The sequence below is a fragment of the Ornithorhynchus anatinus genome, chromosome 21 (assembly GCF_004115215.2).
Source record: "Ornithorhynchus anatinus isolate Pmale09 chromosome 21, mOrnAna1.pri.v4, whole genome shotgun sequence".
In the NCBI taxonomy this organism is placed as follows: domain Eukaryota; kingdom Metazoa; phylum Chordata; class Mammalia; order Monotremata; family Ornithorhynchidae; genus Ornithorhynchus; species Ornithorhynchus anatinus.
Genome location: NC_041748.1, coordinates 6,564,462 through 6,583,976, shown reverse-complemented (window position 1 = coordinate 6,583,976; position 19,515 = coordinate 6,564,462). Strand labels below are relative to the sequence as shown.

General features: G+C 49.2%; 1 protein-coding gene and 3 non-coding genes across 5 annotated transcripts; 2 read left to right on the top strand and 2 right to left on the bottom strand.

Annotated features, from left to right (window-relative positions):
* Positions 1 to 2,917: 2,917 nt before the first annotated feature.
* On the bottom strand, positions 2,918 to 17,989 carry GPR141 (G protein-coupled receptor 141). 2 transcript variants are annotated; one of them, XM_039915063.1, is made up of 4 exons: positions 17,823 to 17,989; positions 9,832 to 9,941; positions 9,030 to 9,118; positions 2,918 to 4,327 (listed from the first exon to the last, which is right to left on the bottom strand). In XM_039915063.1, exon 4 carries the CDS (start codon positions 4,026 to 4,028, stop codon positions 3,096 to 3,098), a length of 933 nt encoding a protein of 310 aa, XP_039770997.1. In that variant the 5' UTR covers positions 4,029 to 4,327; positions 9,030 to 9,118; positions 9,832 to 9,941; positions 17,823 to 17,989; the 3' UTR covers positions 2,918 to 3,095. The 2 variants fall into 2 exon arrangements, with proteins under 2 accessions (XP_039770997.1, XP_039770998.1); XM_039915064.1 differs by lacking the exon at positions 9,832 to 9,941.
* LOC114806212 lies at positions 8,610 to 8,747 on the bottom strand. Its single transcript, XR_003754248.1, has one exon. It is a non-coding gene; the product is annotated as a small nucleolar RNA SNORA7 (small nucleolar RNA).
* LOC114806241 lies at positions 15,224 to 15,361 on the top strand. The gene has a single exon (XR_003754276.1). It is a non-coding gene; the product is annotated as a small nucleolar RNA SNORA7 (small nucleolar RNA).
* A 1,134-nt stretch (positions 17,990 to 19,123) lies between the features above and the next one.
* LOC114806243 lies at positions 19,124 to 19,261 on the top strand. Its single transcript, XR_003754278.1, has one exon. It is a non-coding gene; the product is annotated as a small nucleolar RNA SNORA7 (small nucleolar RNA).
* Positions 19,262 to 19,515: the final 254 nt, after the last annotated feature.

The following is a 19,515-nucleotide window of genomic DNA, read 5'->3' as shown; positions in this document are numbered from 1 at the left end:
CTGTGTGCAGAGCGCTGTACCAAGAACTTGAGAGTACACTGTAACGGAGTTGGTAGACACGGTCTTTGTCCACTGTCTAGACCTTTACCGTTTAGAGGCATATTTGATTTTGTCCGTCCCCCAACCTCCAGCCCCTTCCCTCAGCTCTGGAGACAAGCCAACAGGAAATCCCTGTTAAAGCTCCCAACATTCCCTGGAGCCAGACAACTCAGATCCCTTCCCTTCCAGGCAGAAGGTATTCATTCAATAGTATTTATTGAGCACTTACTGTGTGCAGAGCACTGTACTCCCTGAGAGCTTGCAGAGAATGGCTTTTTCCCTTACAGCCAAAGGAGAGAATTTGCATTATCAGTCAATATTTATTCCATGCCCCTAGGGGTTGGGTCTCTACACAGCGTGGACGTATTACTCTAGCCTTCCAGGATTTAATCGTCAAACATAGCCAAAACACCAAAATACACATATTAAAGAACATTGGACAAAATGTCAACTGGTTGATTAAATGTTTTCTCTCCTTCCTTCGTCTTTGTTCCTATTATGGGGAAGGGGAAGGAGAGGAGATAATATGGAGGGAGGGGAGAGGGTTGGCATGGAAGGAGAGGACATGGGAAAAAGCAAAGGGAAGAGGATGACAAATCATTGGAGCAAGCTGAAAGGACAGGTCAGAAAGACCAAATAAAATCACTGAAAGTCAATTTTCCATAGGTTGTGACTGATGACACCTATTTTCACTCTGGTCCAGGTACTGTGATTCCTTTAAAAGCTCTGCTTGTTGGAGATTCATCTGGCCCAAGACTTGGGCCATCAACTGTTATCGAACAAAGCGAGAGGGACATGATGGATAAATTCCCCGCCCCCTGTTTCAGTCCCCAGTGAACCGGAAGCACGATCGTCTGTGGATATTTACTCACGTGGTCCCAGGAAGTGAATCCCAGAAGGCCCAGAATAGTGCAACAACGAAATAATATCGCAATAATAGCCTTACATAGTATGGGGGTGCAAATAGGGACTCCAACATATTTTGTGGGCTTGGGAGAGGCCAGAATTGCACCCAGGCAACAGGAGATGAGGCTACTCTGTGTGTGGGGAAGCAGCGTGGCCTAATGGATAAAGCTCAGATACGGAAGTCAGAGGACCTGCTTTCTCATCCCTCCTCTGCCACTTGCCTGTTGTGTAACCTTGGACAAATCACTCCACTCCTCTGTGTCTCAGTTTCTTCTTCTGCAAAATGGGAATTCAATACCTGTTCTCCCTCCTACTTAGACTATGATCCCCACGTGGGACAGAGACAGTGTCCAACCTGATTAACCTGTATCTGCCCCGGAGTTTAGAACAGCTCATTGTGGGCAAGGAATGTGTATGTTTATTGCTATAGTGTACTGTCCCAAGAGCATAGTACAGTGCTCTGCTCACAGTAAGTGTTCAATAAATATGATTGAATGATGTAGTAAGAGCTTAACGAAAGCCAGAGTAATTGTTATTATTACTGTGGGACTTGTGCAGGGGAGAAAGTAAGGAAGCAGCATGGCCTAGTGAATAGAGCCAGGGCCTGAGAGTCAGAAGGCCTTATGTTCTAATTCTGGCTCTGCCACTCGTCTGCCGTGTGACCTTAGGTGATTCACTTAACTTCTCTGCCTCAGTTCCCTCATCTGTAAAATGGGGATTGAGACTGTGAGCCCCACGTGCAATAGGGACTGTGTCCAACCTGATTTGCTGGTATCCTCCCCAGAACTTAGTACAGTCCCTGGAGAAGCAACATGGAGATGTGGATCGAGCCCGAGCCTGGGAGTTAGAAGGTCATGAACTCTAATCCCGGCTCTACCACTTGTCTGTTGCGTGACCTAGGGCAAGTCACTTCACTTCTCTGGGCCTCAGTTACCTCATCTGTTAAAATGGGGACTGTGGGCCCCATGTGGAGCAGGAACTGTGTCCAACTTAATTTGCTGGTATCCACCCCGGGGCTTAGTACAGTGCCTGGTGCAGAGTAAGTGCTTAAAAAATACCATCATCATTATTATTACAGTAAGTGCTTAATGAATATGATAATAACAAAAATAATGATAGGGGAGGCCATTAGAAATGTAGGCCAACAGAAGATGCTGTAGTTCCCACAGTGGGTTTGGGCATCTTCCAGGAGTTGGGAGGGAGGGAAGGAGAGAGGATAGGGGAGATGCCAGTTAGAGCCCAGATTTTCCCCCGGGGACCTACCAATACATGCTTCCTGGGTTTTCTGATTCAAGGGAATAGACCTTCTCACGGCACCTCCATCTCACCTAACTCAGCACTGACCCTTTGCCCAAGTCCTGGAAGGTCCTCCCTCCTCAAATCCGACAGACAATTGGCTTCAAAGCTCACCAGTGGCTTCGAAGCAGTCTTTCCCCTTCCCACCTCCTACCTCACCTCTCTACTCTCCTACTACAACTTCAGCCTGCACACTTTGCTCCTCTACTACTAACCTGTACCTCACTCTCATCCAACTAGCTGCTGACCTCTCGCCCACGTCCTGCCTCTGGCCTGGAACGCCTTCCCTCCTCAAATCTGACAGACAATGACTCTCTCCCTCTTCAAACCCTTATTGGTGACACATCTCTAAGAGGCCTTCCCAGACTAAGCCCCCACTTTCCTCTTCTCCCACCCACTCCCTTCCGCGTCACCCTGACTTGCTCCCTTTATTCATCCCCCGCACTCTAGCCCCCTGTAACCTACCATATCTGCAATTTCTTTTATTTATAGTAATGTCTGTCTCCCCACCTCTAGACGTAAACTCATTGTGGGTATGGGATGTGTCTGTTTATTGTTGTACTGTACTCTCCAAGCGCTTAGGACAGTGCTCTGCACACAGTAAGCACTCATTAAATATGATTGACTGAAAGAATGACAAGAGTTTTGTCTTGGGTAAGCTCCTTGTGGGCGGGGAATATGTATGTTTATTGTTATAAACAAATTATTATCATTGTAAATAAATACGATCGACTGACTGACAGAGACCCCTTGGAGAAAAGTCCCAAATCCTGGCAAAAGGAAACCCGAGGATCTTTTCCCACAGTCTCTTTCCTCCTAAGAACCACGAGAGCTAGCTCGGCTAGACAAAGGGCCTAACAACAGGAGAGGCTACGCCGCAGGTGGATGATATTTTGCTTAAACCAACGGCTTCCGCCGATCACAAATAAGAGCAGGTCAAAGCAGCTGAGGGTTGACAGGCTGAGGAAAACTTCGTTGTAGTACACCAGATTATTGCACGTGCCTGGGCTCTTGATCTGGAGGTAGTAGAGCCTGAAGAGGTGATAGGGGAGGAAGCAGACAAAGATGATGCCGATGAAGAACAGGTTCTTCAGCTGAGCCCAGAACTCCTGGTGGGAGAGGAAAGGATGGGGCAGCTTCCTCATCACCTTCACTGTGATGAACACTTGGCAAGTCAAGAGGAGGCTGGCCAGGAAAATGACCCCAGCAGCGATGAAGTAGTTGACGATCTTCACGGGGTAATGGGTCAGCTCCTTCTGGAAGACGAAGCAGTGCTTCTTGTCATAATCCCCCGATGCCCCGTAGTGAGAGAACATCACGGGGATGATGAGGACCAGGATCAGAAGCCACAGGGCCACGCTGGCGGCCACGGCGTGCAGCTTCCGGTAGAACTCCACCTTGTCTTTCCGCTTGAAGAAGATGAGGTAGCGGGTGAGCAGGATGGCTAGGTAGAAGATGAAGGTGAGATACATGTGGATGTGGAGCATGGCGCTGACGAACTTACAGAAATCCCAGCTGAAGTCCCATTGTTGGCGGAAGAGGTAGGACAGGTGGAAGGGCACGGTCAGGAGGAAGAGGCCGTGGACCACCACCAGGTTGATGACGGCCGTGGTGGTCACGGATCTCGTGTTCATCTTCACGAGCAGGAACAGGATGGAGATCACCCCGGCCAAGCCCACGATGAGCACCACCAAGTACAGCTTGGTCAGGAAAGGGGTCAGCATGGGGACACAGTAGCTCGTGTTGTGAGACACATTGGAGGCTGCCATGTCGCTCAAATGACCCATCGACCTCTGGGTTCTCCGGAGCAGATGGGCTGAGTGGGGGGGGGGTCTTCTCCTCTTGATGGGGGGGAGGGGCGCGACTGCTATCTGTTTATTGTAGTACCACACTCTCCCAAGTGCTCATTACAGTGCTCTGCACATGGTAAGCACTCAATAAATAGGACTGGATGAATGAAGGAATGAAAGTATTCCAGCCCCCCGGCAGTTGCATCAGGAAATTGGTCCAGGTCCGGGCATACCGGCATTCCCCGTTGGATCTGAGCTGGGATGGGGAGGACTCAGCCAGACTTGAAGACAGATTCCTGCGGAAGTAGAACAGAAGTCGGAACGGAAGTTGAGCCTTCGAGAAAAGGAGACTAATGATAATAATGATGGTAGTTATTAAGCGTGTACTATGCGCCCAGCACTCTTATAAGTGCTGAGGCAAAGCAAGCCCGCTCCACGGGTATCCGTCATATGCCATCGTCCTCATAATCATCATCATCGGCATTCAATCATACTCACTGAGCTCTTACTGTGTTCAAAGCACTGTACTAAGTGCATGGGAGAGGATAATAAAAATAATAATAGTTTTGTTAAGCACTTACTATGTGTCAAATACTGTTCTAAGCGCTGGGGCAGATACAAGGCCCTCCCGGTCCCACCTCCGACTTCTTCAACCACCTTGACCCCTTTCTCACCTTCCTCCTCTCCTTCTCTCTGCCCACTCTGATCCTTGGAGACTTCAACATCCATACGGATGTACCCGACGACTCCTCTGCCGCCCGCCTGCTATCCCTCCTCGACTCTGCCGACCTCCTCCTCCACCATACCGCGCCCACTCACCGACTCGGTCACACCCTCGATCTCGTCATCTCCTACTGCTGCACTATCTCCTCACTCACCAACTCTGAAATCCCTCTCTCTGACCATAACCTTCTCACCTGCCTCATCTCTCACACTCCCTCCCCCTGCAAATCTTCGCTACGGCCCCACAGAGACCTCCGCTCTATCGATCCCATCCGTCTTTCCAATAGCATCTCTCCTCACCTTGCCGCCCTGTCCTCTCTTCCCACTCTCGACGATCAGGTCTCCGCTCTCAACTCCACCCTCTCTACTCATCTCGACTCTCTCGCCCCCCTTTCCCTCCACCGCTCTCGCTCCACTAACCCACAGCCCTGGATCACCTCCTCCGTCCGCCTCCTACGCTCCTATGCTCGAGCTGCTGAGCGCTGCTGGCGAAAGTCCAAGCACCGAGCCGACCTCACACACTTCAAATTTATCCTTTCCTGCCTTAACTCTGCCCTCTCCTCCGCCAGGCAAAGCTTCTTCTCCTCCCTCATCGACACCCATGCCCGTCACCCCCGCCGATTGTTCCGGACCTTTAACTCTCTCCTTAGGCCCCCTGTTCCTCCCCCTCCCCCATCTCTCACCCTAATGATCTGGCCACCTATTTCCTCACGAAAATCAACACGATCAGGTCTGAGCTCCCCAAAGTCACCCCTCCGCCTCTCCCCTCCCCCCCAACAACCCCCTCCCCTACTTTCCCATCCTTCCCTGCAGTATCCTCCGAGGAGATCTCCTCCCTCCTCGCAAGTGCCACCCCCTCCACCTGCGCCTCGGACCCCATTCCCTCTCACCTTCTTAAAACCATCGCCCCTGCCCTCCTCCCTTCCTTAACTTCTATTTTTAACCACTCAATCTCCAAGGGCTCCTTCCCCTCTGCCTTCAAACACGCCCACGTCTCCCCCATCCTAAAAAAACCCGCTCTTGACCCCACTTCCCCCTCCAGTTATCGTCCTATCTCCCTACTACCCTTCCTTTCCGAAATCTTAGAACGAGTCGTCTACAATCGATGCCTAGAATTCCTTAACTCCCATTCTCTCCTAGACCCCCTCCAATCTGGCTTCCGTCCCCTCCACTCTACCGAGACTGCTCTCTCTAAGGTCACCCATGACCTCCTTCTTGCCAAATCCAATGGCTCCTACTCCATTCTGATTCTCCTTGACCTCTCTGCTGCCTTTGACACTGTCGACCATCCCCTCCTCCTCCGTACCTTATCTCACCTTGGCTTCACGGACTCTGTCCTCTCCTGGTTCTCCTCTTACCTCTCTGGCCGATCATTCTCGGTCTCCTACGCTGGAGCCTCCTCCCCCCCCCATCCTTTAACTGTTGGAGTTCCTCAAGGGTCAGTTCTTGGCCCTCTTCTGTTCTCCATTTACACTCACTCCCTCGGTGAACTCATCCGCTCTCACGGCTTTGACTACCATCTCTACGCAGATGACACGCAGATCTACATCTCCGCCCCTGTCCTCTCCCCCTCCCTTCAGGCTCGCATCTCCTCCTGCCTCCGGGACGTCTCCACCTGGATGTCGGCCCGCCACCTAAAACTCAACATGAGCAAGACTGAGCTCCTCATCTTCCCTCCCAAGCCCGGTCCGCTCCCAGACTTCTCCATCACCGTGGATGGCACAACCGTCCTTCCCGTCCCGCAGGCCCGCAATCTCGGTGTCATCCTTGACTCGTCCCTCTCGTTCACCCCACACATCCTATCCGTTACCGAGACCTGCCGGTTTCACCTTTACAATATCGCCAAGATCCGCCCTTTCCTCTCCACCCAAACGGCTACCTTACTATTACGGGCTCTCGTTATATCCCGGCTAGACTACTGTGTCAGCCTTCTCTCTGACCTCCCTTCCTCCTCTCTCGCCCCGCTCCGGTCTATTCTTCACTCCGCTGCCTGGCTCATCTTCCTGCAGAAACGATCTGGGCATGTCACTCCCCTTCTTAAACAACTCCAGTGGTTGCGTATCGACCTCCGCTCCAAACAAAAACTCCTCACTCTAGGCTTCGAGGCTCTCCATCACCTTGCCCCTTCCTACCTCTCCTCCCTTCTCTCTTTCTACCGCCCACCCCGCACGCTCCGCTCCTCCGCCGCCCACCTCCTCACCGTCCCTCGGTCTCGCCTATCCCGCCGTCGACCCCCGGGCCACGTCCTCCCGCGGTCCCGGAACGGCCTCCCTCCTCACCTCCGCCAAACTGATTCTCTTCCCCTCTTCGAAACCCTACTTAAAACTCACCTCCTCCAAGAGGCCTTCCCAGACTGAGCTCCTCTTCTCCCTCTACTCCCTCTGCCACCCCCCCTTTACCTCTCTGCAGCTAAACCCTCTTTTTCCCCTTTTCCCTCTGCTCCTCCACCTCTCCCTTCCCATCCCCACAGCACTGTACTCGTCCGCTCAACTGTATATATTTCCATTACCCTATTTATTTTGTTAATGAATTGTACATCGCCTTGATTCTATTGAGTTGCCATTGTTTTTACGAGATGTTCTTCCCCTTGACGCTGTTTAGCGCCATTGTTCTTGTCTGTCCGTCTCCCCCGATTAGACTGTAAGCCCGTCAAACGGCAGGGACTGTCTCTATCTGTTGCCGACTTGTTCATCCCAAGCGCTTAGTACAGTGCTCTGCACATAGTAAGCGCTCAATAAATACTATTGAATGAATGAATGAAAGGTTGTCACAAGTGGGGCTCACAGTCTGAATCCCCATTTTACAGATGAGGTAATTGAGGCACAAAGAAGTTAACTGGCTTGCCCAAGATCACACAGCAGACAAGTGGCAGAGCAGGGATTAGAACCCACGTCCTCTGACTCCAAAGCCAGTGCTCTTTCCACTAAGCCATGCTGCTTCTCAGTAGACAAATTCCCTGCCCACAACGAGCTTACAGTCTTGAGGAGAAGACCGATACGAATAAAAATAAATTCCAGGTATAATAAATAAATTCCAGATATCATTATGGTCACAATGCTGTTGTACTGTACTCTCCCAAGCAATTAGTACATGATCTGTGAACAGTAAGCTGTGTCCAAGCGTTTCAATCTGTGACCTTTGGCATTCGATCTTCACCCAACCCTCAACTCTATGTCAGTACACAAGCTCGTTGTGGGTGGGAAACGTGTCTGTTTATTGTTATATTGTAATCTCCCAAGTGCTTAGAACAGTGCTTTACACACAGTAAGGACTCAATAGATACGACTGAGTGAATATCTTCAAATTTGACAATTTTAATGATCTAAATTACTGTCTGTCTCCCTTTCTAGACTGTAAACTCATGGTGGACAAGGAACATGTCTGCTAAATCTGTTGTACTATACTCTCCCTAGCGCTTAGTACAGAGTAAACTCTGTCTATAAGCTTGTCATGGGCAGGGATTGTGTCTGTTTATTGTTGTGTTGTATTCTCCCAAGTGCTTAGTACAGTGCTCTGCACAGAGCAAGTGCTCATAATTGACTGACCAATTTGGATCTGTGGCCTTTGGGCATTTGATATTCACCCACCCTCAAACCCACAGCACTTATATACATATCTTTAAATTGTTGTTGTTGTCTTATGCTGTAGAGTCGTGTCTGACCCATAGCAACGCCATAGACACATGTCTTCCAGAATGCCCCATCTCCAGCTGTAGTCATTCTGGTAGTGGATCCATAGAGTTTTCTTGGTAAAAATATGGAAGCAGTTTAGCACTTCTGCTTTCCGGGCAGTAAACTTGAATCTCTGACCTCGACTCTCTCCCATGCCGCCGCTGCCCAGCACGGGTGAATTTTGACTTGTAGCAGATTGCCTTCCTCTCCCTAGCCACTGACGAAGCTAGGAATGGAATGGATAGATCTCAGCTTGACTCTCCCTCCTCTAGTCGTGACTGGTAGAGTCCTGGAAACTCTCCAGGTGCGACCCTGAAAAGGGATCTTTAAATTAGACATTATAAATTAGCTATATTAATGTCTGTCTCCCTTTCTAGGCTGTAAGCTCAATGTGGGCAGGAAATATGTCTGTTAACTCTGTTGTAATGTACTCTCCCAAGTGTTTAGTACAGTGCTCTGCACACAGTAAGTGATCAATGATTGATTGATCCATTAAGAACCCAACTAGTATTGTTGTTGTTATTATCAGTACTATTATTGCTATTATTATCATGATTTAGATTTTACTTTTATTCCTTCTCAATATCAGCATGGTGGCACTTACCGCTAAGGCGACATCACCGTGGAAAACCTAGAACCCCAAACCCCCGTTGCTGTGGAGCTTCAATTTAAGAGGATGTCTCTGGGGAAAACCTAGAAGCAAAAACATTAGCTGTGGTTATTACGCTGATCCCTAGCTGTCTGTCATGTCAAAAGTGAAGCAACTGACGCTGAGATGTCCTACGCATATGTAAGTGTGACATGAACCACACACCCTTCCTCATTGTTGGTACATAAAAATAACCCCTTGTTGAGCTGATGGACTGATTCCAGACAGGAGACAGTTCTCTGTTTTCAAGCCTCTTGGCTGTCCGATCATCATGGAGCCTTTACTCAAGAAGAGCCACATCTGTCCCCTTTATGAGCTCCTTAAGGGCAGCGGTAGATAACACCAACTCTAAGCGCTTAGTATGGTACCTTGTAGACACTATGCTCCAAATAAATTGCATAGAGAAGCAGCATGGCCTAGTGGCAAGAGCGTGGGCTTAGGAGTCAGAGGACATGGGTTCTGCCATTTATCAGCTGTGTGACTTTGGGCAAGCCTCTTTACTTCTCCGGGCCTCAGTCCATCAAACTGGCCTGTCTGCCTCCATAGTACCCCAGCCGTCCACCACATTGAGAGTTCCACATGGGACAAGGGCTATATCTGACCTGGTGCATCTTGCATCAACACCAGTGCTTAGTACAGTGTTTGACACATAGTAGGTGCTTAACAAATTCCGCAACTATTATTCTTATTGCCACATTGTTGAAGACCGGATTTTCCGGTGTCTTATTTTGTTCTACCTTCCCTGCAGTTAACTCACCTCTTTCTTGTTCTAGGGTTTATCCAGGCAGGCTAATAATTAGCAGCATCACTAAGGCAAACAAGCCTTGCCGCCTGTCCCTGTTGGGTGGATTCTGGCTTGGTGTGCCTCTGCAAAGTGAAGAAAGACCAGCAGGGGAGTGTTACCCAACCCTTTTCAAAGAATGCAGAAGTTTTTGAAAACCTCAAAATTCAACTTCTCTAGGCCTCGGTTACCTCTTCTGTAAAATGATAGTGATGATGATGATGCTGGTATTTAAGTGCATATACTTTGTGCCAGACACTGTACTAAGCACTGGAGTGGATAGCAGGAAGTCGGGTTGGACACAGTCCCCATCCCAAGTGGGGCTCACAGCCTCAATCCCCAGTTTACAGATGAGGTAACTGAGGCACAGAAAAGTGAAGTTTTCATTCATTCATTCATTCAATAGTATTTATTGAGTGCTTACTATGTGCAGAGCACTGTACTAAGCGCTTGGGATGAACAAGTTGGCAACAGATAGAGACAGTCCCTGCCGTTTGACGGGCTTACGGTCTAATCGGGGGAGACGGACAGACGAGAACAATGGCAATAAATAGAGTCAAGGGGAAGAACATCTCGTAAAAACCGATGGCAACTCAATAGAATCAAGGTGATGTACAATTCATTAACAAAATAAATAGGGTAACGGAAATACATACAGTTGAGCGGACGAGTACAGTGCTGTGGGGATGGGAAGGGAGAGGTGGAGGAGCAGAGGGAAAAGGGGAAAAAGAGGGTTTAGCTGCAGAGAGGTAAAGGGGGGGTGGCAGAGGGAGTAGAGGGAGAAGAGGAGCTCAGTCTGGGAACGCCTCTTGGAGGAGGTGAGTTTTAAGTAGGGTTTCGAAGAGGGGAAGGGAATCAGTTTGGCAGAGGTGAGGAGGGAGGCTGTTCCGGGACCGCGGGAGGACGTGGCCCGGGGGTCGACGGCGGGATAGGCGAGACCGAGGGACGGTGAGGAGGTGGGCGGCAGAGGAGCGGAGCGTGCAGGGTGGGTGGTAGAAAGAGAGAAGGGAGGAGAGGTAGGAAGGGGCAAGGTGATGGAGAGCCTTGAAGCCTAGAGTGAGGAGTTTTTGTTTGGAGCAGAGGTTGATAGGCAACCACTGGAGTTGTTTAAGAAGGGGAGTGACATGCCCAGATCGTTTCTGCAGGAAGATGAGCCGGGCAGCGGAGTGAAGAATAGACTGGAGCAGGGCGAGAGAGGAGGAAGGGAGGTCAGAAAGAAGGCTGACTTGCCCAAGGTCACACAGCGGACAAGTGACAGAGCGGAGATTAGAACCCATGACCTTCTGTCTCCCAGTCTTGAGCTCTATCTACTACAACATGTTGCTTCTCTATTCTCCTCCAGAGGACAACTGCCTCTCTTTTCCCTAATTAAACCCCAGCGATCTTCATTCATTCATTCAATAGTATTTATTGAGCGCTTACTAAGTGCAGAGCACTGTATTAAGCGCTTGGAATGTACAAATCAGAAACAGATAGAGACAGTCCCTGCCCTCTGACAGGCTTACGATCTTCTCTGCCAGCCTGGAGTCCGAAAGACTGACCTGTTTCCCCGACCTCCTGCTATCAATCAGTCGGTGGTATTTGTTGAGCAGGGCACTGTACTAAGTGGTTGGGTGAGTTTTGTCTTTGTCAAGCTGTTTCCGACCCATAGCGACTCCATGGACACATCTCTCCAAGAACGCCCCACCTCCATCTGCAGTCGTTCTGGTAGTAGATCGGTACAGTTTCCTTGATCAAAATCCGGAAGTGGTTTACCGTTGCCTTCTTCCACGCAGTCATTAGTCTCCGCCCTCAACTCTCTCCCGTGCCACTGCTGTCCAGAACGGGGGAGTTTTGCCTTGTAGCGGATTGCCTTCCCCTTGCTAGCCACTGTCTGAGCTGGTAATGGAAGGGATATGCCTCTGCTTGACTCTCCCTCCCATAGCCAAGACTGGTAGAGTACCGGAAACTCTCCAGGTGCCATCCTGGGAGGGGACTTGGGAGAGAACAACCCAATAATATAACGGACACATTCCGTGCCCACAAAGAGCTTACAGTCTAGAGGGAGCTTAGTGTTTAGAGCACTTGCTAATGCTAAGCCTCTTCAGTCTGTGCTGGATTCCTGTCTTTCCCAGCCTTTAGAGACCTCCCACAATCCACACATCCCGCACCCTGGGTCTCCTCAACATCATCCCCGAAACCCTGACCCAGGCCAGGCCAGAGGCAGGACGTGGGCGAGGGGCTGGTGGCAAGGCAGACAAAATCGAGGATTAGAACTAGGTCCTACTGCCTTCCAGGACCGTACCCTATCCACTAAAGCCACGCTGCTTCCAATTAGAACCCGAGTTCTCATTCCATCTCTATCACTTACCTCCTGTGTGACCTAGGTGAGCCCCATGTATGACAGGGACTGTGTCTGACCTGATTATCTTGTGTATTCCCCAGAGCTTAGCGCAGTGCTTGGCACTTAGTAAGTGATGAGTAAATGTCTTAATAATTATCATTATCTCTACATCATCTCATCTTTCTCTTCTCCCTTTCTCCCCTTTGCTCTCCTTTGCCCTAACTTTTCCTCTCCCCTTCCTCCCTTTCATTTCTTTTCTCTTCTTCTCTTCTTCTTTCGGTCTTCTCCGATTAAGCTCTCTTTTCCCCTACTCCCTCTCCCTTCTGCATCACCTATGAACTTGGTTCTATACCCTTTCAGCACTTGGTATTCACCCCACCCTATCTCTCCCCCTCTAGACAATGAGCTCCTTATGGACAGAGTACTTGTCTACCAACTCTATCTTATTGTATACTCCCAAGGGATTAGTACAGTGCTCTGTGCATAGAAAGCGCTCAATAATTACCATTGCTTGTGTGATTGGTTGATTAATTGAAACCCCCTCTAGACCCCACTTCCCCTTCCAGTTATCGCCCTATCTCCCTCTTACCCTTCCTTTCCAAACTCCTAGAATGAGTCGTCTACACTCGCTTCCTTGAATTCCTCAACTCCAACTCTCTCCTGGACCCCTTCTAATCTGGCTTCTGTCCCCTCCACTCTACCGAGACTGCTCTCTCAAAGGTCACCCATGACCTCCTTCTTGCCAAATTAAATGGCTCCTACTCTATCCTAATCCTCCTCAACCTCTCAGCTGCCTTTGACACTGTCGACCATCCCCTTCTCCTCCACACCTTATCTCACCTTGGCTTCACGGACTCCGTCCTCTCCTGGTTCTCCTCTTATCTTTCTGGCCGTTCATTCTCGGTCTCCTTCACGGGCTCCTCCTCCCCCTCCCATCCTCTAACTGTTGGGGTTCCTCACGGGTCAGTTCGTGGCCCTCTTCTGTTCTCCATCTTCACTCACTCCCTTGGTGAACTCTTTGCTCCCACGGCTTCAACTATCATCTCTACACAGATGACACTCAGATCTACATCTCCTCCCCGGTTCTCTCCCCCTCCCTTCAGGCTTGTATCTCCTCCTGCCTCCAGGACGTCTCCACCTGGATGTCTGCCCACCAACTAAAACTTAACATGTCCACATCTGAGCTCCTCATCTTCCCTCCCAAACCCTGTCCTCTTCCTTACTTCCCTGTCACTGTGGACGGTACGACCATCCTTCCTGCCTCTCAAGCCCGCAACTTGGTGTCATCCTTGACTCCGCTCCCTCATTCACCCCACACATCCAATCCATCACCAACAGCTGCCAGTCTCACCTTTACAATATCACCAAGATCCTCCCTTTCCTCTCCATCCAAATGGCTATCGTACTGGTATAAGCTCTAATATCCCAGCTGGATTGTTGTGTCAGCCTTCTCTCTGATCTCCCTTCCTCCTGTCTCTCCCCACTTGAGGTTATTCTTCATTCCTCTGTCCAGATCATCTTTCTGCAGAAACGCTCTGGGCATGTCACTCCCCTCCTTAAAAACCTCCAGTGGTTGCCTATCAACCTCCGCATGAAGCAAAAACTCCTCACTCTGGGCTTCAAGGCTCTCCATCACGTTGCCCCCTCCTACCTCACCTCCCTTCTCTCTTTCTACTGCCCATTCCGCATGCTCCACTCCTCTGCCACTCACCTCTTCACTGTCCCTCGTTCACGCCTATCCTGCCGACCTCTGGCCCACGTCCTACGGCTGTCCTGGAATGTTCTCCCTCCTCACCTCTGCCAAACTAACTCTCTTCCCCTCTTCAAAGGCTTTCTGAGCGCTCACCTCCTCCAAGAGGCCTTCCCTGACTAAGCTTCCCATTTTCCCTCTGCTCCCTCTCTGCTCCCCCTCCACCCTCTCTACTCCCTCCTCCTTCCCCCCTTTACCTCCCCTCAGCTAAGCCCCCTTTCCCTCTGCTCCTCCCCCCTCCCTTCCCCTCCCCTCAACACTGTGTTCATTTGTATATATTTTAATTAGCCCATTTATTTTCTTAATGAGGTGTACATCCCCTTGATTCTATTTATCATGATTATGTTGTCTTGTTTTTGTCCATCTGTCCCCCCCGATTAGACTGTAAGCCCGTCATTGGGCAGGGATTGTCTCTATCTGTTGCCCAATGGTACATTCCAAGTGCTTAATACAGTGCTCTGCACATAGTAAGCAGTCAATAAATACTATTCAATGAATGAATGAATGATTCATCAATTCTTCAGGCATTTGACCAGGATGCTTTATACTATGTGGTTCAGGATTTTAGTTTGGGGGTCCCTAGATCAATCATGTGACTTGAGTCAGCTTCCAGGTCCCTACCCTATCATCCCATGTACATGTCCAATCTAGGCCCTCCTCCCCTTCTGGGCATATTGGGGTGCCCCCTACCCTCTCCTTAAGCAGCATGACTTAGTGGATACAGCCTGGGCCTGGTAGTCCAAAGGACGTGTGTTCTAATCCTGACTCCTCCACATGTCTGCCAAGTGACCTTGGGTGAGTCACTTTGCTTCTCTGTGTCTCAGTTACCTCATCTATAAAATGGGATTAAGACCATAAGCCCCACGTGGGACGGGGACAGTGTCCAACCCGATCACCTTGCATTGAGCTTAGTACAGTGCCTGGCACATAGTAAGCACTTGAGCCCTATGTGAGAAAGGGACTGTGTCCAATCTGACTAATTCGAATCTACTTCAGTGCTTAGAACAGTGCTTGGCACTTAGTAAGTGTTTAACAAGTACCATAATCATTAAATACCACAATTATCATTATTATTATATAATGAGGGATTTGGACCCGAGGGATTTTGCTGTCGAGTTTCTGGAATATGAAAGATGACCAAACTCTCCACCTTCTGAGACTATAAATCCCAGCAGGGCAGGCTGCAGGCCTAGTGGGCTATTAAATGGGTAGAGTCTGAGACAGGCATAAGTCAAAATAAGATTGCCAACCGTCAGGGCAGCCGGTGAGCTAATCCTGATGGTCACTGAGCAGATTTCCTCTCAGGATGGCACCTGGAGAGTTTCCAGGACTCTACCAGTCTTGGTAGTGGGAGGGAGAGTCAAGCAGAGGCCTACCCATTCCATTCCTAGATTGGCCAGTGGCTAGCGAGTGGAAGACAATTTGCTATAAATCAAAATTCACCTGAACAGGGCAACAGTGCCATGGGAAAGAGTCTAGGGCGGAGACTCAAGTTGACCGCTTGGAAGAAGACGATGGTAAACCATTTCCGTATTTTGACCGAGAAAATCTACGGACCCACTCTCAGAAATATTGCAGATGGAGCGTGGGGCGTTCTTGGAGAGATGCGTCCATGGAGTCGCTATGGGTCGGAGGTGACTCGACAGCATAAGACAAGAACTGAGCAGAGACAAGATTGGCCACATGCAAACAGGGCTCTAGGCTGTAAGCTCATGGTGGCCAGGGAACGTGTCTACCAACTCTGTTACATTCTACTCTCTCAAGTGCTTAGTACAGTGAATAATAATAATAATTTTGGTATTTGTTAAAAGCTTATTCTGTGCCAAGCACTGTTCTAAGCACTGGGATACTCGGTAATCAGGATGGACACCATCCTTGTCTCACATGGGGGTCACAGTCTCGATCCCCATTTTAGAGATGAAGTAACTGAGGCCCAGAGAAGTGAAGCGACACGCAGCAGGGAAGTGGTAGAGTTGGGATTAGGCCCCATGTCCTCTGTGTATGCTCTGCACACAGTAAGGGCTCAAACAATATCAGATTGATTGATTGAACAGTTGAGCTAGCCTGGGAGAGAGACAATCAGGTCTGGATTCGTCTCAGGGGAAGAGGCTTAGTGAGACCACCCCTTGGACTGCAGACCAGCCTGCCTTCAGGGGAACTGGGATGTGAGTACCACACAGCAATATAACAGAATACTTCTCTTCCCACAGCGAGCTTAGTCTGGAGGGGGAGAAGCAACAATATTGTCTATAATAGATTGACAACTGGAGACAGCAGTAGGGAAGCAGGGTGGTCCAGTGGCTAGAGCACATGCCTGGGAGTCAGAGGGAGGCTGGGTTCTAATCTCTACTGTGACACTTTTTTTTAATGGTATTTGTTAAACACCCACAAAGCAGCAGGCACTGCACCAAATGCTAGGGTAGATAATAATAGGGTAGAGAAGTAGCGTGGCTCAGTGGAAAGAGCACGGGCTTTGGAGTCAGAGGTCATGAGTTCGAATCCCAGCTCTGCCACTTGTCAGCTGTGTCACTGTGGGCAAGTCACATAACTTCTCTGTGCCTCAGTTACCTCACCTGTAAAATCTTCTGCAGAAACGATCTGGGCATGTCACTCTTCTTCTTAAACACCTCCAGTGGTAGGCAACCCCTCACTCTAGGCTTCAAGGCCCTCCATCCCTTGAAGCCTAGAGTGAGGGGTTGCCTACCATCACCTTGCCCCTTCATACCTCTCCTCCCTTTGCTCTTTCTACTGCCCACCCCACATGCTCCGCTCCTCTGCCACCCACCTCCTCACCGTCCCTCAGTCTCGCCTATCCCGCCGTTGACCCCTGGGCCACGTCCTCCCGCGGTCCTGGAACGTCCTCCCTCCTCACCTCTGACAATCTAATTCTCTTCCTCTCTTCAAATCCCTACTTAAAGCTCATCTCCTCCAAGAGGTCTTCCCAGACTGAGCTCCCCCCTTTTTCCCTCTGCTCCCTCTACCCCCCCCCTTCACCTCTCCGCAGCTAAACCCTCTTCTCCCCCCTTTCCCTCTGCTCCTCCCCCTCTCCCGTCCCATCCCCTCAGCACTGTACTCGTCCGCTCAACTGTATATATTTTCATCACCCTATTTATTTTGTTTAATGACATGTACATCACCCTGATTCTATTTGTTTGCCATTGTTTTTATGAGATGTTCTTCCCCTTGACTCTATTTATTGCCATTGTTCTTGTCTGCCTGTCTCCCCCAATTAGACAGTAAGCCCATCAAAGGGCAGGGACTGTCTCTGTTGCCGATTTGCACATTCCAAGAGCTTAGTACACTGCTCTGCACATAGTAAGCCCTCAATAAATACTATTGAATGAATGAATGAATGAATGAATGAACGAATAAAATGGGGATTAAGACTGTGAGCCCCACGTGGGACAACCTGATTCCCCTGTGTCTATCCTAGCGCTTAGAACAGTGCTCTGCACATAGTAAGCGCTTAACAAATACCAACATTATTATTATCATTATTATTAATAACAGTACTTATTGAGCACTATGTGCCAGTCACTGTACTAAGCGCTGGGGTGGATACAAGCAAAATGGGTTGGATGCAGTCCCTGTCCTACCTGGGTCTCACAGTCTCAATCGCCATTTTACACATGAGGTAACTGAGGCACAAAGAAGTGAAGTGAGTAGCCCAAGGTCACGCAAGTGGAGTCAGGATTAGAACCCATGACTTTCTGAATCCCAGGCCTGTGCTCTATCTACTGCACCATGCTGATTCCAAAAAGAACTGGATCCCTAGTAGATCTCACCTAAACATGCTGAAAAGATACCCCAAAAGGTAAGGAAATCTACTGAATTGAGAGTTTAGCTGAAAAAGTATTGTGGAATTTGAAAGAGAAGGAACCATAGAAAAAATACCTGGAAAACTAGGTCTCAGGTTTGAATATCCAGTTGTCTTCAGGTCTGATGGTAAATGATAATACTATAACTCTGGTATTTGCTCAGTGGGCCAAGCAGTATGTTAAGCGCTGGCTTAGATACAAGATCATCTTGTTGGACACGTGCCCCATGTGGAGCTCATGGTCTGAGGAGGAAGGAATACAGATAGTGAATCCCCATTTTACAGATGAGGAAACTGATGTGTAGGGAAACTAAGTGACTTGCCCAAGGTCACCCAGCCAACAGACATAAGAAGTGTCAGACCCCAGTAAAAATAATTATGGTACTTGTTAAGTGCTTACTATGTGCCAAGCACTGTCTTAAGAGCTGGGGTAGATTCATTCATTCATTCATTCATTAGCATTTATTGAGCGCTTACTATGTGCCGAGCACTGTATTAAGCGCTTGGAATGTACAAATCGGTAACAGATAGAGACAGTCCCTGCCCTTTGATGGGCTTACAGTCTAATCGGGGGAGACAGGCAGACAAAAACAATAGTAATAAATAGAATCAAGATATTTATTCTATATTTATAGATACAAGTTAATCAGGTTGGACACAGTCTCTTTTCCACATGGGGCTCATAGTCTCAATCCCCATTTTACAGATGGTATAAGGGAGGCGTAAGGGAGGCCCAGAGAAGTGAAGGGACTTACCCAAGATCACACAGCAGACATGTGGTGGAGTCGCTATTAGAACCCAGGTCCTTCTGACTCCCAGACCTGTGCTTGGTCTACTAGGTCACGCTAACTCCCAGTGCTCTTTCCCTGGGGCCACATTGTACCGAAGACTTCTTCTTCCTCAGTGGTATTTATTCAGCACTTACTGTGTGCACTGTACTAAGCTCTTGGGAGAGTACAATATAACAGCAGACACATTCCTTGCCCACAGTGAGCTCACAGTCCTCACTCGGAGGTCTCAGAAAAGAGGCTGCGCAGTTTCAACTCTGGCTTTGAAAAATGGACCCAAGGCCCAGTCTTTTCATCGACCGCTGAGCACTTGAAAAATACTTGAGACATAGATGAATGTGAAGTGGTTTCAGTATTGAACAAGAGCTCACATCCTCTTTCCACAGGTTACTGGAAACATGAGGCAACAGCTCTGTTCTAGCCAAATCCCTACCCCCACACTCTCGTGGGAGGACGGAAGGGGAAGAGGAAGGGACGGAGGAAGGAAGGCAGGCGTTGAAGTGAGGGGGAATGATTCTTGTAGCGGTAGTAATGATAATAGTAATAATAATAATAATGGTATTTGTTAAGCACTTGCTTTGTGCCAGGCAAACCTTTCAAGGTCGCACCTGGAGAGTTTCCAGTCCTCTACCAGCTTTGGCTACAGGAGGGACAGTCAAGCAGTGGCCTACCCATTCCATTCCTAGCTTGGCCAATGGCTAGTGAGTGGAAGGCAATCTGCTACAAGTCATTCATTCATTCAGTAGTATTTATTGAGCGCTTACTATGTGCAGAGCACTGTACTAAGTGCTTGGAATGTATAAATCGGCAACAGATAGAGATAGTCCCTGCCTTTTGATGGGCTTACGGTTGGAGAAGCAGCGTGGCTCAATGGAAAGAGCCTGGGCTTTGGAGTCAGGCCTCATGAGTTCGAATCCCAGCTCTGCCACTTGTCGGCTGTGTGACTGTGGGCAAGTCACTTAACTTCTCTGTGCCTCAGTTC

Excerpts from the sequence above, each read along its gene's own strand:
- GPR141 (XM_039915063.1), bottom strand. The coding sequence starts at position 4,028 with ATGGGTCATTTGAGCGACATGGCAGCCTCCAATGTGTCTCACAACACG.